At 39.6% G+C, this 25,072-nt stretch overlaps 1 protein-coding gene across 4 annotated transcripts in view; it reads right to left on the bottom strand.

Moving 5' to 3' along the window:
• CDK8 (cyclin dependent kinase 8) overlaps window positions 1-25,072 on the bottom strand; it is a 206,385-nt gene that overhangs the window by 42,192 nt on the left and 139,121 nt on the right. For 3 of the 4 annotated variants that reach the window (XM_048846242.2, XM_048846234.2, XM_075127517.1), the window contains one exon: window positions 2,215-2,272. The exons of the other annotated variant lie outside the window; for it this stretch is intronic. In XM_048846242.2, the coding sequence (XP_048702199.1) occupies window positions 2,215-2,272 (58 nt within the window). The remainder of the gene's footprint in view (window positions 1-2,214; window positions 2,273-25,072) is intronic. 4 annotated transcript variants of the gene reach the window in all.

Genomic DNA, 25,072 nt, shown 5'->3' with positions numbered 1-25,072 from the left:
AAAATTTCCCTTTACTAATAAAACCTTAAGAAAAATATTCTGTCTAAACTGCTTGTTGGGATTTGTAATCTACAGTTTCTCACAGCGCTATCTGAACTGACCAGAATTTAGATGGTACAGGACAAGATGGACAGAGGATAGAGAATGGGGGTATTCCCACTAAATCAGGTTTTCGAAGTCCCAAACACCGAAGAATTTGGTATGGTGGTGTGGGAGCCTATATATACTGAGTAGGACTGGGGAGGAGCGTGAGGCCTATAGCAGTTTTGAGAGAGAACGGGTTAAACCCATGCCACATGTAATAAGGAAAACAGCTACTGAGGAAAACTTGCAGAGTAAATACTCATATCTAATTTAGCTCCACAATCTAAAGTAACTATTTGCCTCCCTACTTTAAATTATTTTATGGCATTTAAAAAGAGACATTTTATAATTTTCTATATTAAAAAAATCAAGATAACCCATGATATGAAGAATTCATAGATATCTATGAAAAAAATGTGGAAAAATACCCAGTAAAAAGTGGACTCAAAATACCATAAGAAGTCTATAAAGCTTATTTTATGTTAAATATACCAGTTATGTGTTTTTTAAAAAAGTATTAATACTGGAAGAGTGGAAGCCCCTGGTATGGGGATACTTATGCATTCTTTTCCTACTGTTGCAAAAGCATGTTAAAAAAATTGCAAAATTTTCAAACTGATAACACACTTAGAAATGAAGGCTTTTCTACTGTTGGGACTGGATGGCTCAGAGGACTGGTGGTCAGATGCAGAATCTTTCACCTGTCCCTCAGCAACGTCTGACCAAATTTAGTAGAAATCTAAAGTTACCACCAAATGACTTTGCACGTAACTACCACTTGCGAAATAAGTTGGTGGTCTGTGAGCAAATACTAATGGATAATTGTCTACATCACAAAAATCACCAACACAATTGACACTGAAATGTGCCTGGAGACTGACCTACACGCTCACTCTTGGAAGTGCATGCTCAATGAAGATTAAGGTAATGGGAAGAAATGTTCACTTCTGCTGTCCATGCTGTACCTGTTTTGCAGATAGAAGACCTTGGTCTCTATCATCAATGTTACACCTCAAAAGGGTGCTAAAATTTTAAAGCGTGGGATTTTCTGACGTGCTCAGCATTGATCTAATTCTACTCCTACTGAAGTCAATTCCCATTGCTCTCAATGGGAGCAGAGTTAGACCAGTGCTGAGCACCTCAGGAAAATTCCACCCTTGATTAGCAATTTAGTGATCAACAGTTGGTTAAAACCACCAAAGAATACAGAGTGACACTGCGGAAGAATCATCTCATAAAAGAAAAAGTCAGAAGTGAAAAACAATCTGTTTAAAAAAAAATTCTGCCAAACTGGACTGCCTGACTATATTAGTATAACAATACAGGGTGTGCATTAGAAGGCTATTGGTGCATCAATGATGAACTAGTGCATGCCACGGTGTGGCTCATTACTGTTAGACTATGGTTAGATTATTTTTAGTTACTTTTTAAAATAGACTTTATAGAACGATTTGGAGATTCTGCAAATTATCCTTTCACTGAGAAAAGTGGTTCACACCAGAAGATAAAATAGTGGGAAAGTTTCAGTTTCTTCCCCCCACCCTACTTCCCCCTCACCATTTTGAATATATTTAGTGTTAGTTCTTACCAAATGTCTCTCTCTTAATCAACGTTTTCTGGACTTTTTAAGACTCCTTTTGCTTCCTGTCTCCCCCAGAAATCTGGCTACCCTTTCAAGGGCAGTTCATAAATCAACAGTCACTCTCACTTTTATTATAAAATTTAATATTCGGAATAGTGAACAGTTCCCTATTTAGATTTTATAATACGGAGCAAGTTAGTGTCTTGGCACTTTGGTGGTAAAAGGAGGTCATTTAAAATCTTACTTATTTTCCTTCACTCTTCCAAGCTGACCATTATCTTTGTCCCATATTAATCCCCCTCCCAGCACGCGCCCATATAATAGCATAGGGATTTTTTTCCCCCTTTTCATTGATGAGGCTGTAGCTGTGCACCATTGGGAATTGGTGCAGAGGTGTGATATCAAAAAGCCAGTCACTCAAAATAGCTTTTGATAAAGTTTCCAGTCACATACTAATATTTTAAGTAACTATCTTAAGTGATGCAACTGCACCTTCAGAACATTCTAACTTAAATGCTACACTGGGACTTATCAAAGATATAACATACCAATTTTTACTCTTCCTCGCTCAGGACCTTCACCCATAACTAAAATATTAGCAGGTTTCTGTGGAAAAAAAATAAATATACAATACATATACCAAGATAAACCTAAATAACATTTGTCTCTGAAACAATAAATTAGCTTTGTTTCACCAGTTTTAAACCAAATGCAGCATGATAAAGTCATAGATATTTACTTTATGATAAGGCTGTGGAAGTATCCAAAAGACAGGCTTTCCTTTGCTACCTCTGCCTCTCAGGTTTTCCCTCACAATCTCCTTTTTCCAGGGATATTTAAATTATGTTCCCCAGACTAACTGCCATTGTGGTGTCTTTCTTCCACCTGCAATAGCAAGCAAGCATGAGCCTTCAAGACTTCCAGAAACATCACTCTATGAACATCACTCACCAGGGTGCACATCTGGTACTTCACTGCCTCTTCCCCATCCCACTTAAAAAACAACAACAAAGAACCTGGGTGTAAGATGTCATCTCTGCAACATATGTTTTGCCCAGGGTCATTAGGCACATCTTCAGACAGACATTTTACATTAACAAGAAAAATCTCAAGATACAGGTTGAATGTCACTATATAAATATATATATTCCACAGAAAATCTACATGATCAGTCTAAATTTACTATCCCAGATTGATATAGTACACTAATTCATCCAGCTTTAAGACTGAAAATAAAAGCATATCCTTAAAACTATTGCCTAAATGCTTCTCCCACTGCTATAATGGCCACCAAATATTAAGAAGAAAGACTCTTCTCTTCCTTTTCTCTATACTAAGGAAATGAGTTAAAACATTATACTATGAAGTAGCGTAGTTGAGCATAAACTCAGGTTTAACTGAGTTTACCCACTTCTAATTTGGGAAATAAGGAGTTAAGTTTAGGTTCGTTTACTCTTTTTTTTTTTTTTTTTTTTTAAACAAACACCACTGATAACAGACCTACACTCCACTCTCCTTCTGGTGGCATGTAGAGTACATACCCTGCACACAGCCCTTGCATGGGTATAAGCAGCAGTGTAGGTGATGAGGCACTGCTTAGGTGAGTAAAGATACACCTGAACAAAGTGGGTATGTGATGGGATGTTCGATGGGGTGGGATCTGAGTTACTACAGAGAATTCTTTCCTGGGTATCTGGCTGGTGAATCTTGCCCACATGCTCAGCGTTTAGCTGATGGCCATATTTGGGGTTGGGAAGGAATTTTCCTCCAGGGCAGATTGGAAGAGGCCCTGGGGGGTTTTCGCCTTCCTCTGTAAATGTGGCACGGGTCACTTGCTGGGGGATTCTCTGCACTTTGAAGTCTTTCAACCATGATTTGGAGGACTTCAATAGCTCAGACATAGGTGAGAGGTTTATTGCAGGAGTGGGTGGGTGAGATTCTGTGGCCTGCATTCTGCAGGAGGTCAGACTAGATGATCATAATGGTCCCTTCTGACCTTAATATCTACGAGTCTTTGGGTATGAACCCTACATGCCCAAGCAATGCTATCCCATCTAGACTGCAATTTTTAACAGGGAAAGACTCCAGAAACAGAGAAAGACTCCAGCAGCTCCACACAGCCAGGTCCCTTCCACAACCTTTCATTGAAGTGTTTCTTGTGAAAGTGTTTCAATGAAAGTGTTGCACCACAGTGCAAAGGCAGCCTGCTATTCACTATGATGTGTAGTTATACATACCCGATATGCTGCCACCAGTGGTGTGAAGCTGGATTACTAATGGGGAAATTCTGCACAACTGCGCACATACAGAATTCATGTCCCGTTCCCCCCCCCCCCCCAATTTTTTTCTTCTCCACAGAGCTGGAACTGCGGTTACACCTTTTGCCGACCGGGGCTGCTGACACACCAGAAAAGAAGGCAGCCAGCCTGCAGAGAGGATGCATCCCCCACAGAAGGGCCAGATGGAGTCAGCATGGGACAGAGCGGGGCACACCAGGCTACTGCGGGTCACAGACCAGGGTTCCGAAGGGTTAGTGGGGGCAGACTGGGGTGCAGGCTCAGGTGCTAGTGGGGTGACAGCGTTGGGCAAGGAGCTGAATGAGAGGGGGGGCTGCAGGTCCATATGGGGACAGGGGAGGATGGGCTGCAGGGACACACCGGGACAGGGGCAGATGTGTCTGACTGAATGGGAAAGGCTAGGGGTCTGCAATGGTCTGCACAGGGAGGCTCCCGAACTCTCTAACAATTCCCCCTTCCAAAAAAACAACCCTGTCCCATATTTCTCCCACCCACAACCAACAACCCTCCAGGTCCACTCCCAGGCTTCTTCCCAATAATTGCTTCCCTTGCCCTCAGCTCCTCTGTTACCCCTGACTCCCCCAAGCCTTGCAGTGCTCCTGAAGGTTGCGGGGAAATAAGTTTCTGTATTGTAGTTCAAATGAATTATTACTAAGGCTGTCAATTAAATCGCAGTTAACTCAAATGATTAACTCAAAACAAATTAACTCAAACAAAATTAATTACAGTTTTAATTGCACTGTTAATAACAATACCCATTTACATTTATTATAAATATTTTTGGATTTTTTCTAATTTTCAAATATATTTATTTCAACAACACCACAATACAAAGTGTACAGTGCTCACTTTATATTTATTTTTGATTACAAGTATTTTCACTGTAAAAAAACAAAAGAAAAAGTATTTTTCAATTCACCTAATACAAGTACTGTAGTGCAATCGCTTTACAATGAAAGTTGAACTTACAAAAGTGGAATTATGTACAAAAAACTGCATTCAAAAATAAAACAATGTAAAATTTTAGAGGCTGCAAGTCCACTCAGTCCTACTTCTTGTTCAGCCAACTGCTTAGACGAACAACTTTGTTTACATTTGCAGGAGATAATGCTGTCCACTTCTTGTTTAAAGTGTCACTTGAAAGTGAGAACAGGCATTCACAGGGCACTGTTGTAGCTGGTATTTGCAAGGTATTTACGCACTAGATATGTTAAACTCTTGTATGCCCCTTTATACTTCAATCACCATTCCAGAGCATATACTTCCATGGTGATGACAGGTTCTGCTCAATAATAATCCAAAACAGAATGGACCGATGCATGTTCATTTTCATTATCTGAGTCAGACACCACCAGCAGAAGGTTGTTTTTCTCTTTTGGTGGTTCAGGTTCTGTAGTTTCCGCATCAGAGTGTTGTTCTTTTAAGACTTTTGTTTAGCATATCCGGCACATAAATACCTTGCAATGCCGGCTACGAAAGTGCCAAGCAAATGCCTGTTCTCACTTTCTGGTGACATTGTAAATAAGAGGGCAGCATTATCTCCTGTAAATGTAAGCCAACTTGTTTCTCTCTCAGTGACTGGCTGAACAAGAAGTAGGACTGAGTGGACTTGTAGGCTCTGAAGTTTTACATTGTTTTGTTTTTTTTATGCAGTTATTAACAAAAAAATCTACATTTGTAAGTTGTATTCGCAAGATAGATTGCACTACAGTATTTGTATGAGGTGAATTGAAAAATGCTATTTCTTTTGTTTTACCATTTTTACAGTACAAATATTCATAAGAAAAAATACACACTAATTTCAGTTACAACACATTATACAATATATATGAAAATGTGGAAAACCATCCAAAATATTTTATAAATTTCAATTGGTATTCTGTTGTTTAACAGTATGATTAAAACTGTGATTAATCACGATTAATTTTTTTGAGTTAATCGTGTGAGTTAACTGCGATTAATCAACAGCCCTAGTATTTTTCAATTCACCTCATACAAGTACTGTAGTGCAATCTCTTTATCATGAAAGTGCAACTTACAAATGTACATTTTTTTTGGTTACATAACTGCACTCAAAAACAAAACAATGTAAAACTTTAGAGCCTACAAACCCACTCAGTCCTACTTCTTGTTCAACCAATCGTGAAGACAAACAAGTTTGTTTACATTTGCAGAAGATAATGCTGCCCACTTCTTATTTACCATGTCACCTGAATGTGAGAACAGGTATTCACATGGCACTTTTGTAGCTGGCGTTGCAAGATATTTATGTGGTAAATGTGCTAAACATTCATATGCCCCTGCATGCTTCAACCAGCATCCCAGAGAACATGCTTCCATGCTGATGACGTGCATTAAAAAAAAAAAAAAAAAAAAAGCCTTAATTAAATTTGTGACTGAACCCCTTGCAGGAGAATCATACGTCTCTTGTTCCGTGGTTTTAACCGCGTACTGCTATATATTTTGTGTTATGGCAATCTTGGATGACAACCCAACATATGTTGTTCGATTTAAGAATACTTTCAGAACATTGCAGATTAGACAAAACGCAAAGAAGGTACCAATATGAGATTTTTAAAGATAGCTACGGCTCTCGACCTAAGGTTTAAGAATCTGAAGTGCCTTCCAAAATCTGATAGGGACGAGGTGTGTAACATACTGTCAAAAGTCTTAAAAGAGCAACACTTCAATTTGGTAACTCCCCGAAACACCAAAAAAGAAAATCAACCTTCTGTTGGTGACATCTGACTCAGATGATGAAAATGAATGTGCATCAGTCTGCATTGCTTTGGATCACTATAGAGCAGAACCCGCCATCAGCATGGAAGTATATGCTCTGGAATGGTGATTGAAGTATAAAGGGGCATGCAAATGTTTAGCATATCTAGCGCGTAAATACCTTGCAACGCCAGCTACAACAGTACTCTGCGAATGCCTGTTCTCACTTTCAGGTGACATTGTAAAGAAGTGGGCAGCATTATCTCCTGCAAAAGTAAATAAACTTTTAAAAATCCTTTGTCGGCCCTAATTATTAGTCAAAGTTCTGTATTAATATGCCTATTAAGTAATCTTTTTGTCTAAATAACATTTCCTGAATCTTTATCATCTGTATTGTTACCAACATACCTGCTGACAGGTATTTTGAAAGAAATTACTAATATAATTGAAACTGGTATGATTATATTGTATTATTTTGACAAATAAAATATGCAGAATTTTAAAATATTGTGTGCAGAATTTTTATTTTTTTGGAGCAGAAATCCCCCAGGAGTACTAGATGTAGCCACAGAATTGGGCTACTTATCATTATGACCCTTCAATTCTTAATCTTGGTAGTTTTTCCCTGTCTCTGCCACCATTTTCTCAGGTCTTCATACAAACAATGTGTTTTACAAACTAGTCTCTGCCTTGCAATCAGATGGGCACAGATTCCTCAAATGCTAACATTTTTTGTGGGTGAATCAAAGCTGCATTAAAATAAAAAAATGTTACGTGATTTGAGAAAAACACAGAAAATTTAAAGACTTAATGAGGTCCCTTAATAGTGGCTGATTTTATATAAACCCTTATACTGCAATACCGAGCTAGAAGGTGGTAAATTTAACAGTTAGAGCTCTCGCTTTGAATTTTTTGGTTTAAGCCACTGCAAAGAGGACGATTATTAGTTATTTTGCTACTTTTTCCCCTACCTACACCAACAAGGAAATCTGAGCTGTAAAAGAATTAATATTGTTGTTCCCAATAACTCTGAAGAGGGGACTACAATTTATCACAGAAACATGCTTTTAGGCAAGTTTTCAAATTTCATTATTAAGAATATTGGAGCCATTATCCTATTGTGTAAAAACATATTTATGATTTTTAAATGAATTTTTTGAGCAGCATCTCATAAAAAATTAGGATATATAAATAAAGCACATTAAAAATAAGTACCTCAAGGCAATTTATTTGCAGGATTAATAATTATTTCCTATAAAAGGCTCCAGCAAGGCTTTATTAGTGTAACTGCATAGTAATCATACATGCAAGGTATCAGCATACTGCAGGAATGAGTGATTACATCTTTTTTTCTGTGGACAAGTTAAAAAAAGAAGAAATTCTTTGAGGAGTGTAATAAAGCTGTACATTTTCAGTGAGGTGAGGTATGTTCCATTACCTTTCTAACAGCAAGAGAAACTTTACATTATAAATCATACTAACACTATACTAGTATAATGATATGCAGAAAAACTGTATTTTCCACTGAATGCATCCGATGAAGTGAGCTGTAGCTCACGAAAACTTATGCTCAAATAAATTGGTTAGTCTCTAAGGTGCCACAAGTACTCCGTTTCTTTTTGCGAATACAGACTAACACGGCTGCTGCTCAGAAAAAACTTATGTAACTTGCACAAGGAGAAGGTATGTCGGTTCCATTATTGCAATGTGTAAGTACCTCAAAAAGGGGTATTAAACACTGCTGAAATTTTTTTTCAAACTATATAGTCATAGACTCATAGAATATTAGGGTTGGAAGATACCTCAGGAGGTCATCTAGTCCAATCTCCTGCTCAAAGCAGAACCAACACCAACTAAATCATCCCAGCAAAGGCTTTGTCAAGCCGGGCCTTAAAAACTTCTAAGGATGGAAATTCAACCACCTCCCTAGGTAACCCATTCCAATGCTTCACCACCCTCCTAGTGAAACAGTGTTTCCTAATATCCAACCTAGACCTCCCCGAATGCAACTTGAGACCATTGCTCCTTGTTCTGTCATCTGCCACCACTGAGAACAGCCGAGCTCCATCCCCTTTGGAACCCCCCTTCAGGTATTTGAAGGCTGCTATCAAATCTGCTCACTCTTCTCTCCTGCAGACTAAATAACCCCAGTTCTCTCAGCCTCGCCTCGCAAGTCATGTGCCCCAGTCCCCTAATCATTTTTGTTGCCCTCCGCTGGACTCTCCAATTTGTCCACATCCCTTCTGTAGTGGGGGATCAAAACTGGAGGCAATACTCCAGGTGCATCCTCATCAGTGCCAAATAGAAGGAAATAATCACTTCCCTCGATCTGCTGGCAATGCTCCTACTAATACAGCCCAATATGCCATTGGCCTTCTTGGCAACGAGAGCACACTGCTGACTCATATCCAGCTTCTCGTCCACTGTAATCCCCAGGTCCTTTTCTGCAGAACTGTGACTTAGCCAGTCGGTCCCCAGTCTGTAGCGGTGCATGGGATTCTTCCTTCCTAAGTGCAGGACTCTGCACTTGTCCTTGTTGAACCTCAGATTTCTTTTGGCCCAATCCTCCAATTTGTCTAGGTCACTCCGGACCCTATCACTACCCTCTAGCGTATCTACCTCTCCCCCCAGCTTAGTGTCATTTGCGAACTTGCAAAATCATCCCGGAATTTTAAAATCATCCCATCATGCATTTTTGTGGATCACTGATCAGAGCTCATGCGTTAAGACTGGGTGAGTGTAAAGCCATGTCCACACCTGAAAGTTTTACTGTCAAAAGTTCTGTCTGCACACTGCTATCACCATAGCTATTTCAGTGGAGTGCATTTATATTTGGTTGCCTTTGTAATGTAGCATGTTCTCACAGCATCACGTTGTATCAGCAGAAGACATGTGACACTGTAGATAGGCATCCTCATGTCCTCCATGCCACCATCTGGCACATTACCCTGTAAGAAATCTTTTCAGTGTATTGTGAAATACCATCACTCCTATCAGGGAACTGTAGGAGTTTGGGGTCAAATTCCCATAAATCTCTGTTCCATCCCATAAACTACTCTTTCATGCCATTTTCCATCCTGTCACATTGCACAGACCGCTGGAGTGCTCTTGTCCATTTAAAGGGCAGGACAAATCATTCTTTTGCAAAATCGTAACAGCCAGACATACAGCAGGGATATACTGATAATGAGCGGATGACAGACAACAAATGAAACTGACCAACTGCTACAGGAAATCACGGAGAACCCGTACATGATGGAGCAGCAGTTTTGGGTCTGTACAACAAGAACCAAGTGGTGAGATTAGATTGCAATGCAAATCTGGGAACATCAGTAGTGGCTTTAGAACTTTCGGATGCAGACAGATACTTTTCTGGAGTTGTGTGCCAAGTTCACCCCAGCCATGCAGTGCACAGACACCAAGATGAAAGCTGCTTTTACAGTGTAGAAATGGGTGTCAATCACTACCTGTAAATTTGCAACCCCCGATTGTTATCAATTGGTGGGCAATCTGTTTGGTATTGGAGAGTTTATGGTAGGGGCCCTCCATCATCAGGTGTGCAAGACAGTTAAATCCACAGGACTGCATACCAAGGATTGCAAGGCATGGGCACTGGTAGACCTCTGGTCTTCATCTTTCACATATAAATTTGACCACATCTCCAGAATATTAAGGAGCATCCAATCGCAGCTGAATAGTTAATGTTGAATTCAAGTTAGGATTTAGTCACTTTGTTATGTATAAAGAATACAGCATTCCAAAGTTTTAACACTTAGTGAGTATAATATGATTTTTTTTCAGAATTTATGAGTTCATTAGTAAGTCTGAGTTAATGATTTTAGAATGGATCATTTAAGAAATCGAACACCATGCATCAGACCATTTCCCCCTTCCCCCACCCATCCACAAATAATCCCAGGTAAAGTATAGTTATTTACACAAAAACTGGCAAAAAGGTGAAACTTCAGTAAATTTGGTACAATGGGCAATTTTTAATATAATTTTAAGATTATGGTCTATTTTTCAATTTAATGATCAATTTTTCCATAGTTCTTCACAAGTGAAAGTTTCTCTTTCAGCAGAATGTGAAGATAGGCCTTCAGAGAAACCCACAAGGAATTACCCTTTTTCAAAATGACTACCATCTTCCATTGTTCTCAATGGAACTCACACCACGAACTGCCTTTAAGTAAAGATGGCCACTACCTCCATTCAGTAACTGCTCATAATGCTCATCTCTGCCACCTGGCACACACGGGACATCTTCTCCAATGACAGTTTTGTTTCCCCCTGATTGAGAACAATGTGAGGTAGTTGCCATCTTTCAGACTGGGGCTTCAATCCCATTGAGAACAGTGGCAGATAGATGCTCAAAAAGGGCAATTCTTTGTGGTTTCTTTGAAGGAGAAGATTTTACGTGTGAGCCTCTGCTGACAGAGAAACTTTCAGTCATGAAGAACAGAAAAACACCATTAATCCTAAATATTTATTTTCATAAACTCCCCATTGCACCTGACCTACTAAACACAGAAGGCAAGGGAAAGAGAATCGGTTTGTAAATGCAAGCACATGGAAGTGTAAAGGACTGGAGAGATGAACTGGTGTTTGTATGCATAGGCGTAATGGGATGTGAAGGAGGGAAAAGTTAGTGGACATAAGGGAAAATATATGAATGTTTTAATTATTTCACAAACACACATTACATAGCCAGGAAAATTCAGAACTACAGTTACACTTAAAAAGATATTCAAATGTATTAGGTATGGAAATGCACAATTAAAACACCCCAAAAAATCTAATGTCTTTAAAAATCAGTTTAATCTAATCTGGGCCCACCAGCATTAATACACTATCACAATTGTATGGTTATTGCATGACATCTCTACATAGCTGATATAAGGATGTTTGGGTGCCTGAACTGAGGATTTCCAGGAGGATAGATTGATTTAAATCAAATGTGGGGTTTTTTGCTCATAAGGAAGATTATATCTTTATACATTTAGTTAAGTAATTATATAGCTTAACATACTTTTATTCAGATTCCTAATTTTTACGTTTATGTTAGAAGATAGTTAATGACATCTCTTATTTACTAGATTATGATTTTTTTTTTACTAGCAATTTGTGTTAAACTGCATTTGGATGGAAATTGGAATTTGATTAAAATGCACAAAAACTTTTCAAAATTATTTATTAATTAAATAAAATCACCTTAAATGTGCTGATACATAAAATTTTCTTTTCAAAATATTATTTGCATTTAAAACTAATTAAACAAATTAAGTATTATCTGTAATTAGTTAATTAAAGTGATTGTTTATTGTCACAGCATCCTTCAAGACTTTAAAAGTAGATGATCTCATTTTTATTCAGAAACCGGTAAAAGGAAAAACAAGCTTTCCTGCTTTTTCAACTCCCAGTCAATTTTTCAACTTTGAATGAACTAGTCATTGAACTGAACTAGTTAAAATGAAATGAAGAAAATATTCTTTGTCTCTGCAGAAGAGGCTACTGCTGTCAAAAGCTGGTTAAGCACTTCAACAAACTCCAGTTCCAGGAATTTAGCCAGTGATATCCACTACTACAGCGGTTTAGCCATCTTTAAAGGTCCATAAACAAACATGTATTGCTTGATTTTTTTATTTGATTTAAATGATTTATGGACTATACTTAGTTTAGGCCTTAACAATGGTTGTCATAATTTTAAATTGGTTTATTTTGAAAAAGAAAATTGTATTTAATTTAAAAACAATCCACTTTATTTTATTTAAAAATATTTTACCTATTCTGATTTCTATATCTTAATGTGTTTGGATTTAACAGTAACTTTAACTCTGAATTTTCCTGGGTTTATAATGCTTGTTTTTGGGATAGTTACAACATCCCCGGGATGTTGTCACTCTCAATTACTGTTATATACTTTCAGCCTTTTTGTCTGAGTATATACATGGAAGCAGGGTCTGAATGAACTGTCCTCTGACATCTGGTGATGAGCTGAGGGAAAAGACTTCAGGGACGGACTGTGTTTGCCTAGACAGGCCTACTCTGCCTAGGCACGCAACAGAATGGAGCTGCTTTGCCAAAATGCTCACGTTTGGCTGGTGTTGGGTTACAAATCACTTTAATATTGAATGCAAAGGTAATGAAATATTGTTATCTTTAATGTATGAGTAAAGGGCAGCAGAACTGCACTTACCCTGCCTTGATTGAGGAAATCACCCTAAACTGAACCTTACTCACAAAGCAGGGAGGGATACCAAATCCCAGCAAAAGAGCGAGGGAGTGTGGACAGGTGTTTCTACCTGCTGATGTGGACTCTGCCTAAAAAGAGTCAGACACCATTTGACCTTTCCCTCTCCAGTGTTTAAAGACAAAGGTAATTAAACTCAATTGAGAGTCATTGTTTCTGTCCAGGTGATTACCAGAGCAGAAGCACTGATAAGCAGGCCTAAGGGCTACACCTTAGACCTGCTGTAGGGACAGGGGTGAAAGGAAAGACAATGCAGAGGCTGTATTGGCAATGAGGTTCCCTGATACCCAGTGAAATCATTAAAGACCTAGGGTTAAGCAGTGGAACCTCAGAACATGCCAGTGCAGAAGCCGCCGTGAGCTCCAACAGCAGCAGAGTAAAGCAATGGCAGCAAGCGACCAGCAGCAATAGAGAGGAGCAGCGGAGGCAGCACGAAACAGCCAGTTGCAGAGGTGCAAAGCAACCACAGCGTCATTGCTCAACATGTGCCCCACCTTTCTGGGGTGGGAGGTGAACCCCCATGAATACACTTCTGAACTCTGGGTCTTCGCTAATCAAGGAGAGCCAACTGTGAGTTGGGTGCAGTGAATGGGGGACAAGGGGAGTGATGTGTTAAATGGACATTCATTCATTGGACTTTCCCACAACAAGTGGGAAACTGAGGCAAAGGACACTGCCCAATGCACTGTGGGGTCAGGTTTTGCTTATGGTCACATGCTTTTGAATGTGGTTGTGTTTTCTCAAACTAATTCTTGGCTCCCTTTCCGTTTTATTATAAGTTCTCTTTTGTTATACACAGACTCAGTGATTTCAAGAGCTGAAATACTGGCTCTTAGAGGAGCCTAGCGATGCTGGTTAATTTTCCCAGATTACTTGGTGGGGGCTTGAGTTGGTTCTGTTTTGTATTGTTAAGAGGAACCCCTAGATACTGAACCTGGCCCTTGTCGCTCTCGACTCCACCTGACAGAAGGGTTACATACAGAAAGGTTTAAAGTCAAACACAAAAGATTTAGTATCCCAAAAAGTATTCTCCCAACCTCACAAGATACAGGATTCAGTAAGTCACAGTAGGAGAAGACCATAACATATAGAGAGACTGATGTGGCCCATAATACACAGATGGGTTTTTAGACCCAAAGGCTCTTCAGTGAACATACATATTATATATATATTTAAGTCAGCTGGCCTCCAACAGGCTGTAGTGCAGAGGTGGGCAAACTATGGCCTGTGGGACCGTTCTACACAGCTCCTGAGCTCCCGGCCAGGGAGGCTAGGCCCTGGCCCCTCCCTCGCTGTCCCCACTCCCCTGGAGCCACGCCGCTGTGTGGGCAGCGCTCTGGGCAGCAGGGCTGTGCGCTCCTGCAGCACACCACGGCAGTGTGTCTGGCTCCGGCCGGGCAGCATGGCTGCCAGACATGCTGCTCTGAGCAGCATGGTAAGGGGGCCGGGGGGTTGGATAAGGGGCAAGGGGTCCTAGGGGGCCGTCAGGGGACAGGGAACAGGGGCGGTTGGCTAGGGAGTGGGGTCCCGGGGTGTGGAAGGTCAGGGGACAGGGAGCAGGGGGGAGGGGGGTTTGGATGGGTTGGGGGTTCTGAGGCAGGCAGTCAGGGGGCAGGAAGTGGGAGGGAGCGGAGGCTAGGCTGTTTGGGGAGGCACAGCCTTCCCTACCCAGCCCTCCATACAGTTTTGCAACACCGATGTGGCCCTCAGGCCAAAAAGTTTGCCCACCCCTGCTGTAGTGTCTACATGCATAACTGTCCTATCATTTTTAAAAGGTATAATAGTTTAAAGTACATTAAAGAATAAGAATGTTCACTCTGAAATTTCCTATTTATAAATCACTGATGTGTGGCCTGGTAATCTTTAGTTGGTTTCAAAGAATTTCCCGAATTACTCATCAATATTTAATTCTTGTGGGAGAGTGTATGTCAATAAAAGGATGTACTCAAGAGTGGTATTATTGTTCTTACTAAACATGTCCAGAAAAGTCATTTGAATCAGTTGACTAAGAGAAGTCCAGCAATTATAAACGATAATGAGGAAGTCTATTTATATGTTTTTTTGCATCAACTAAATCTGCCTACTGGAGAGAAGAAGTCTTTCATATTTGTTTTTCTGAGCAATTGCAAGTCTTTTTGAAATGAATGCATTTCTTCACAAAAAAAACAATGGACACCTACTGGAGAGGTCCAGACAGATCTCAAGCTTAAGCATTATGTTCCTTAAACCTCGGTCTTCATTTAATGGTACTGAAAGAACTTAACTGCATATGGTAAGAGTACATAAATGAAGTAAAACTGTGTTTCATTAGTATTGCATATACTGTGTGCTAAAAAAAAAACCTACTTAACTGACACATTTAAAAAAAAAACACTAGGCAGTAGATACATACTTTATATTGTTTCCAGTAAAAACGTGTTTCACTTATCCCCTGAAGGGAACAATTTGCTTAAGCCTGATTTACTTAAATGCAACTGTGCAAAGGTGTTAAGATTTACATGTACAGTTCTACTTGTTCTCATTTGGTAGAATAATGCACAACTAAGTACTTCAAAGACTTAAGAGCAATAAACAAACAGATGCACAGAGAAAGAAGATATTAAAAAAATTAAACAAAACTCAGTCCTACAGGATTAATTCATTCCAATGGAAGGATGGTTTTATGTATAAGACACATGATTAAATATCTACATATTCCTTCTCAGACTTCTTGCCTAACCTTTGAGCAAGTCATATTACTAGGTGCATCCACATAAAACAGAGATAATAGTTCCTCACAAAAGAGTATTTTGTGATGCAAAATTTATCAAATTGATAGTGTTTCGAAAACCATAAAGGAAGGGGCTATGGAAGTGCAATTGTGTTAAAATGCAAAAATAATAAACATTACACTTTAGAGGTAAACAAGAAATTCTAAAATATTAATGGACGGATACAACAGAATGTGTGTATCAATGAGGCAATGGGAGCTTAATCTTCTATGGAAAAATATCTGCTTCCTTTTTGGTGCAGTTCTCCATGCTTTATCTAGGCATTTATACCATGCTCATCACCATGGATTACCTACAGGTCTGAAAGAAGGTTCTTAGAGAGACAATATTAAAATATTGCATGCAGTGTTGTTGAAGCCATGATAAACACTATATCATCTGCAGGTGAACACTTTTCACAAAGCTATCACACCATATCTGGCCTCTCAGTCCTCATCCTCAAAAGAAACCTGCACAACACTTTCAAAAAACTAGCCTGGGAGCTTAAATTCATAACTTTGCTAGACACTAAAAATCAAGGACTGAATAGATACACTGGATTTATGGCTTATTACAACAATCTGTAACCCTTTAAAACCACCCCCCGAGCTGCTTCCCAACCCCCTTCCTTTCCTCCCTATGACTGGAGGGGTATTAATGGGCCACCTTACCGTGAAAGGTCCATTGAAATGTGTGTTAATTACTTATGCTAAACAATCTGTTCAAATCTTGTAGTTAGCAGTGACATTTTGAGTTAAGTGCTAGTGTAGACATGGCCTATGTGGGCAAATTTTTTGTTGCTCAGAGGTGTTATAAAAAACCCACCACCCTGAGTGATGTAAGTTTTGTCTCTCACACCAACAGAAGTGGTCCAATAAAAGATATACCTCACTCAACTTGTCTCTCTAATACTAAAATATAAGAGGTCCAAAATGTAATGGAAATGCTAAATATTACATTTATCTGATGACCGGGGGGGGGGGGGGGGGGAGCTAAAGAATTTATTTTCTCCGATAGGACATTTTTTAAATTGAGAAATGTAATTTTACTAGGGAGATGGTGCTAAATTCAGAAATTTTTAAAAAATTGTTTACCTGCTTGTGCATGAAGTTATTTATAAATTAAATCAAATAATATTTTTAGACATCATGGTTATGGTTAAAAGATTAGTTATAAAGAAAGCTTTTACCCCCTTATACCATGATTTGAAACATTTACTCACCACTGATTACTGGGAAGATTTTTCTCATAATGTTAACATTTTGAGTAATGTTAACATTTTGTCATAATTATTTTTAGTAAAAGTCACAGATGGTTGTGGGCAATAAGCAAAAATTCACAGAAGCCCGTAACCTGTCTGTGACTTTTACTAAAAATGATGGGGGAAAATGGGGCAACTGAAGCCTGAGCCCCACAGGGGGGGATGAGAGCTCAAGCCCTGCTGTTGGGGGGAGAGAGGGAATGCTCCCGCTGCCCATGGGGGCTAGCGGCTTGGGCACTGCGGGGGTCCCATTTAAAACAAGGATTGTAAAAACAATCTTTAAAGCCTATCAAAAACAAAATACTAAGTCATTATCCAAGTATGTAACAAGCTAAGTTTGTTAATGTTTTCAAAGTATTTTGATTTCAGGAGAGAAAGGAGGTGCAGGAATCTCTGCCACATCTCACATCTCTATCATTCAGGACAGCTTTCTGCATCTCTGCTTCAGCCAGACGGAAGCTTTTGGATTCATTGTTATATTTTTATGCTCTGAACACAGTCCAATAGCTTCTTTGCAATACAGTCACTCAATTACTGACAACTTGGGGCAATATAAAGTATTAAAACCAGGGCTTTCTGTCACTTTGATCTGGGCTGGACTACAGTTGAAAATAGGTCAAAACATGAATATACTAGGTAATTAAACATTTCAGGCCCCCCCCCCAAAAATGAAAGCAAGACCAAACTTAGAAAAATTGCCTTTCTACATTAAATATATATAAGGAGGCAAGGAGTTGATTTCAATAAGCATAAATATATCTTTATATTATCAGTTTCATGGAAAAGACTATCATATAATAGTAGGGGAGACCTCAACATTTATGCAAAAATGATTAATAAAATTATTGTAATTTAGCAGGTTGTTGCAAACTTGTTTTTCACCTTTGCTGAACATTAAGATGTAGCTACAAGTATGTTATAGCCAGGATGTTTGGAAATAATACATATGTAACTAGGTATGTTACAAAATGTGAAAGCTAATCAAAGAAATTCCAGAAGGTTTTGCTTCCATTTCCCAAGGCAAGCAAACATCAACATGACAAACCATGTAAAACATTCATGTTTTAGGAAAAGGTCAGTCTGTGAAAGGAATGTAGGGTGTGTTATCAGAGCAATAAATCTAGGTAAAGGGCTCTACCAATTCCCACCCTCTTGCAAGAAAAACTGCTTTCGTTCTTAAAAACTGTAGAGGAAAATGTGTACTTGGAAATGTTTTAAACTTCTGTTTATGTCTTAAATGCTGAAGTGGCAATAAACTTTGTGAAATGGAGACTTGTAAATATGTTAGCTAAACGCAAAGCTCCTAATATCATTGCTATGTACGTGGTAAAATGCTTTAATGTACCTATGTGGAACGTAACAACTTTGCTAAACTATTGTAAGAAGCCATTTAAATATAGAATCATTTATATTAATGGAGCATTAATTAGTTATTGGCAAGGCAAAAGCAAACCCTCACCCATGTAAGGAAGACAAGAAAAATCATATTTCTAAAAACTGCATGAAGAATCAACAGCTTACATAAGAATGGCCACACTGGGTCTTCTGACAATGGGCAGTGCCAGATGCTTCAGAGGGTATGTCTATACTGCAATTAGACACCCACAGCTGGCCCGTGCCTGGGGCTCAGGCTAAGGGGCTGTTTAATTGCGATGTAGACATTCAAGCTCCAGCTACAGCCCGAGTTTTGGGACCCTCCCACATCACAGGGAAGAATAAGGCAATTTTTCGAGTGCTCCATCCCATGTCATCCAGTCCCAGCTTATAGTAGTCAGAGGTTTAGGGACACCCAGCACATGGGATTGCATCCCTGACCATCTCAGCTAATATTCATTGAGGTGGATTTTGGAGCGGATTTTCTTGACTCAAGAAGAAATGAACTCTTCTCTGTTTTTCTTATCTATGACCTTTGAGGGACCTATCCTCCAGAAATTCATCTAATTCTTTTTTGAACCCAGTTTTACTTTTGGCCTTTACAGCATCCCCTGGCAATGAGTTCCACAAGTCGGCTGTCTGTTATGTGAAGAAGTACTTTGTCTTATTTATAAACCTGGTGTCTATTAATTTCATTGGGTGACGAATGAAACTTCAGCTAAAGACTTCCTAAAAGTTATTTAATTTTAAAAGAGTGTTTTGAAAGTTTTAATATAAAAGAACAGGAGTGTTTGGACTTTTTGTAAACAGAATTTCATTTCCTGTCAAACTGTAATAAAATGGAACAAATGTCTCAGAGAATGTACTGAATAAAAACTTTCAAAACTAGTTTTAACTCTTGCTTTCCTGCCACAAGAGCAAAGGCAATTAAATCAACATTACATATTCATTAATAAACTACATATTCAGAAGACGAAGAGGCTCCGAAGGACTACCCACGAAGGCATGGAGCCAATGAAAGAGCAACCCACTTGAATCTAAATAAGTCTGAAAGAGCTGTTTTTTTTCCTAGAATTTCATGAAAATAGGAAGGAGAAGATATGCCCCTCCACTCCCACACCTACTCTGTTTAGACAGCAATCACTCCACAACTCATCCTCTCCATCTTTACAAGAAAGCTGTCATAGATAAGAAAAACAGAGAAGAGTTCATTTCTTCTTGAGTCAAGAAAATCCACACCAAAAAGTTCAACATGGATTGGCAAGAGGACATTAACTAAGATAATGCCAGGATATAAAACTCTTGTAATGATTTTATTGGGATATGAAAATGCTGTTGTAACATAAAATTACTAACAATTTTTCCGGTTAATCACAAGATGGTTAAACCATATACTCCTGGAGAGGAGATGGGCTAACCATTGGCAAACAGAGTCACTTATTTGGAACTTAACTGGATTTAAGATTCTTAATATTCAAATTTAAGATAGCTCCTTAAATGGCTTCTTCTAATTAACTAGTTTAAATATTTTCCTTGATTTCATAGGATTTAGATAAGATTGCTTACTTTGCCTAATTATAAACTGTTTAAGTTATTAATAACTAGACAGGCTTCACTTGCCCTTAAATTATTTTGCCCCTGTGATTAAACAATGGGTGCCGCACTCCTGAGTTGGCAATAAGAGAAACAATTAACAAGAGCTGGCCTACCATTTCTAAATATTTATTTAAAAATAAAATTACCTGGCATCCAACAATTTAAAGTTACCCATTTTGATCCCATACAATAGTGTCAGAAATTATATGGTTAATAAATTAACATTAAAACAAAAAAGTTGGAGTAGTATGAAATGAACAGTGGCAAAATTTCTAGATCTAGTTAACACATTTCAAATTTAAAAGTACAGGAATGAAGATCTTCAAAAGTTTAAAAAATATGATGAAAATTAAATTTATTACATTGGAAAAGTGATTTAAATTCAATAGTTGATAAACATTTGGGAGTGAATCTTGAAACATACAACAGCTTGGAGTTTTTCATAGCAGTGACTATATATCTAGACAAATACAGCATCTAAAAAGATACAAGATTTTAAATGCAACAATTTGGGTTTCTAGTCTTGCTCAAAAATATTTTCTGCACATTTTGCTATAGGTGATCTTCCCGATTTTTCTAGACCTTGGTTCAGAGGAAGCTAATCCTGACTACTGTGAACATGCTAGAATGAGGACAGAATGTTAAAGAGGGAAAGAGTGTCTGTAGTTTTAGTAGACACTGCATAATTAAACTATAACTCTATACAGAAAATAAGGAGGTAGTCCTGGTAGCCTAGACACTGTTTGAAGATCATTTATAGACCTTTTGGCAAGGTTTCAAGGGTCCAAAACCCAATCATTGTACCCTTTTCCACCAATAGGACTCAAGAACATCTGCCTTGATGCAGACTGCATCCAAGAGAACTACCCTCTTTAATGTCTATAAATCATATAAAAATATAGCAATTGCCATATTGAATCAGACCAACTGTCCATGTAATTGAGTACCTGGTCTCTGACAGTGGCCAGTACCAGAGGCTTCAGATGCAGGTGGAAGAAACTCAAATGGAATAGCCTGCATAAAAGGGAAGTTTCTTCCTAACTCTGGACAGTTGGTGGTTGACTTGGTTTATGCCCTGAAGCAGAAGGGCTTATTATCCCTTCTATATTTATTATTTTACTTAATGAAACTGTGGCTATTTATTATCCATTCAAATGACTAATTAGTTTTGAATGCCAGGTTTCTGGACTTACTGGTTTTTGTGACAGCAATTTCCACACAAGAGTCTGCACACTAACATTTTCTTTTACCAACTTTAAATTTATTGTCATTCAGTTTCATCAACTACTCTTGTATTACAAACACGGGAAAATAGGAGTGCCCAATTTATCATTCATTTTATGTACTGCTCATATCTTTCTCCTTCCGTGCCCACATGCCCCCTGCCTTTTAAAACTATCCTAATTTTTTTTCATTCTTCGATCATATGGACTTCGTTCTATGCCTCCACTTGTCATCTTCACGGCTTATCTCTGGGTCATTTAACTTGTGAGACATAAAAATATTTCCCCCAGATTGGGTGATAAGAACTGAATAATGTTCATGGTGAAAGTATTTCATCCAATTTTATAATGGCTCTATAATATTTTCAGTAGTTCCTACATTGATCTTTATAGGTTTTAACTTTTGTTTGCTTTTTGGACCACCACTTATGCACTGAGTAGAGGACACATGACCTGTTCACAGTGATTCCGCAGAGGCTAGGTTCTATGCTGTTCATCCTAAAAGAGTCAACCTGGAGGGGCAAGAGAGGAAGCGGCACAAAAGGTGACTCTACACCACTTGTGGTGGTGTGAATGATCAAACTGCACTACTGTAAGATAAAGCAACCACAGACCCAAAATCCCTAAATAATTATGTAACCTGCACATTTTGCTGTCCCATTATTCACTGCTTTCTCCAGATCACGAACAGCAGCTCTGATACAAATCTCTTGCGCACCCCACCATTAATCCTTTGAAAGGATGAAAACTGACCATTTACTCCAACTCTGTTTCCTGTCTCTTAGCTGGTTTTTGCTCCACTTTACTTCTTACCCAGTGACTTTTTAAGCTTTCTTAAGAGCCTTGTCAAGGCCAAATTTAAAAAAAAAAAAAAAAAATCTACCAAGTCCATTATTTTGTTGAAACAGTTCTAGAAGATTCAAAGCAAAATTGAGCACACTCATTATCTTCACGTAGGATTCTCACTCCTGGATCTCAACTCCAATGACAGTTCTGTAGGAAACTATGCTACCTCTTAAGACTTTTATCCACTGAGGAATCTGAAGGCATTCTCTAGGGCTAAGTTTTACTGACCATGCTCCACCACAGATAGCGTAGAGGCTTAGGAATTTTCCAGACATTTATTTCCTAACCACAGCTGGCCACGGCTGCAGCTGTCAATTGTTCTAACTGATGCAGCTCCAGTTCTTATGGTCTCTTACTTCTGTTCAGAGGCCAGAAGTGAGAATGTGGAACTGAGACTATCTTTAAAGTTTCCTTTATGGAAGCCTTGCTTATTTGTCCTCATCCCATGCTCATTTAAGTATTTCATAAATAATTATTTCAACCAGTTTACCTGGCACTGAATTGAAGCACGCTAGTTTAATATCCAGGATCATCCCACTAGCTCTTTAAGAGTATATGTGCTGAAGTCTAGTTTTCTAGTATAGAAGATTATTTTAATGACATGCATCTTAGCCACTTCATTCTTATTCCTTCAATTTTGTTGAAGATTTCTTGCTTCACTGTATCACTTTGCTCCAGCACCCTGATTTGATACTTGGTAATTTTATTACTCAAAAGAATATGTATCCTACCAACATCATCAGGGGTGAAGATGGATGAAAGATGTTCTTTTCTGCTCTGCTTACCCTCATTAAATTTCTCTCTTTACTCACTAGTTGTCCAGTAGATCCAGCAGTTCCCAGACAGGCTACTTGCCTCCAATATGCTTAAAGATTTTTATTTTTTCGTGTATTTGACTATTTACTTATGATTTAGTTGCTTACATTTTTGCTTCACTGGAGCTGAATTTCAATTTTTCTGAAAGTTTAGCTCAACAGTTCTTGTTCCTTGCCACAACTATGCTTTTACTTGCCCTTGCCTTCCCACTGCCTTTTTTATTTAAAATATACATACCTCTTCTGGCTCGGTCAAAAGTTTAGCTGTGCTGCAAGATATATGCACTTTATCATACCTAGAAGTCATACCTCTGACCAGTCCCCATCTGTGCTCAGTGTGCCTGTCAGTGAGGAACTTATGGCTGCTTGTCCTCCTGTGTCCCAATGTTGACCCTGAGTTTCACAAATCACCTTCCCCTTTGAGATATACAGTCAAATGTCCCTTCTGTCTACTAAATCCTGTATCGTCTATCCACAACTCACTGGATTATTAGCAAATAAGTACCCAAGATGTGAAAATGCTTAACAAATGTAACCAAAGTAGTCAAAGCTTTAATACAATACAGAAAAAGTAAGTTTTATTGTATGATACAGGAAGAAAAAAGGTTTCAGAGTAGCAGTCATGTTAGTCTGTATCTGCAAAAAGAAAAGGAGTACTTGTGGCACACTTTAGAGACTAACAAATATATTTGAGCGTAAGCTTTCGTGAGCTACAGCTCACTTCATCGGATGCATTCAGTGGAAAATACAGTGGGGAGATTTATATACACAGAGAACATGAAACAATGGGTGTTATCATACACACTAAGGGGAGTGATCAGGTAAGGTGAGCTATTACTAGCAGGAGAGCGGGGGGGGAAAAAACCTTTTGTAGTGATAATCAAGGTGGGCCATTTCCAGCAGTTGACAAGAATGTCTGAGGAACAGCGGGGGGGGGGGGGGGAAAGTGGGGGGGACAACATGGGGAAATAGTCTTACTTTGTGTAATGAGGAAGAAAAAAGATGCTCAATACAAAATCCCTCACATCAAGCAATGGCTAGACAGGTGAAGGAACAATGTAGAAGCTATGAACAAGAGAGGCAAAGCATTTGCTTTCCCCAGGGAACTATTCAGACTTGCTGCCCTAGGAGAACCTGTGGCTCCATCCAGTCACAGCTATATGGGCAGCCTACATACAAATCTTTCATACAGCAACAAGGGACAGAACAACATTAAGGAATAGGAAAATGTGGTTGTAAACTCTGCAAATTGGCAGAGAGTCACGGGCTGGTACAGTACCTAAAACTGCTTCATTCATTTTTTAAATTAACAAACTTTGTTTATTTTAAATGAAAGCTTCAGCTAAAGTGAACGTTTAGGGTCTCTTTTTGTTTCCCTTTCCCCTGTTTGAAATCAGAGTAGTCCATTTACCAAAATAAACTAAATTTGATATATTTTTAAAAAGTCTGAGCTTGGTATTTTACTCTTTTTGAAGAATGAAAATGAATTTAAAGTTCATTTAACAATTTTGGGAGATAGTATGTGTGAAGGGGACCTAGAGCAGGGGTCTCAAACTAAAATGACCACAAGGGCCACATGAGGACTAGTACATTGGCCCGAGGGCCACACCGCTGATCACTCACCTGCTTCCCCGGCCCCGCCCCCACCGTGAGGCCCCACTCCTACCCCACCTCTTCCCACCCCTTCCCTGAAATCTCCACCCCAACTCCGCCCCCTCCCTGCCCCCAGGGGGTGTAGGAGGGGTGCAGGGTGCGGCAGGGGGCTCAGGGCAGGGGGATGGGGTGCAGGAGGGGGCTCAGGGCAGGGTGTTGGGGTGCAGGAGTTGTGCGGGGTGTGGCAGGGGCTCAGGGAAGGGGATTGGGGTGCGGCAGGGGCATGGGGTGCAGAAGGGGTGTGGGGTGCAGCAGGGGGCTCAGGGCAGGAGGTTCGGGGGGGCAGGTCTGGCCCGGTGCACACCGGGGGCAGGGCAGGTGCCCTGCCTGCCTGCCTTGCCCCCGCGCCGCTCCAGGAAGCGGCCGGGGTCTGGGGGCACAGGGGTCTGTGTGTTGCCCTGGCCACTCCTCCAGGTACCTCTCCCGAAGCTCCCATTGGCCAGGAATGGGGAACCGTGGCCAGGAACGGGGAACCGCGGCCAATGGGAGCTTCAGGGGAGGTACCTGGAGCAGCAGCCAGGGCAACACACAGACCCCTGTGGCCCGCCTCCCCCAGGTCCAGGCCACTTCCCGGAGCGGCGCGGGGGCAGGGCAGGGAGGGAGCCTGCCCCCTCCCCAGTGCA

Source organism: Caretta caretta, chromosome 1 (assembly GCF_965140235.1).
Source record: "Caretta caretta isolate rCarCar2 chromosome 1, rCarCar1.hap1, whole genome shotgun sequence".
Classification (NCBI taxonomy): domain Eukaryota; kingdom Metazoa; phylum Chordata; order Testudines; family Cheloniidae; genus Caretta; species Caretta caretta.
Note: the sequence above shows the minus strand (reverse complement) of the source record. Positions and strands in the feature narration are given on the sequence as shown.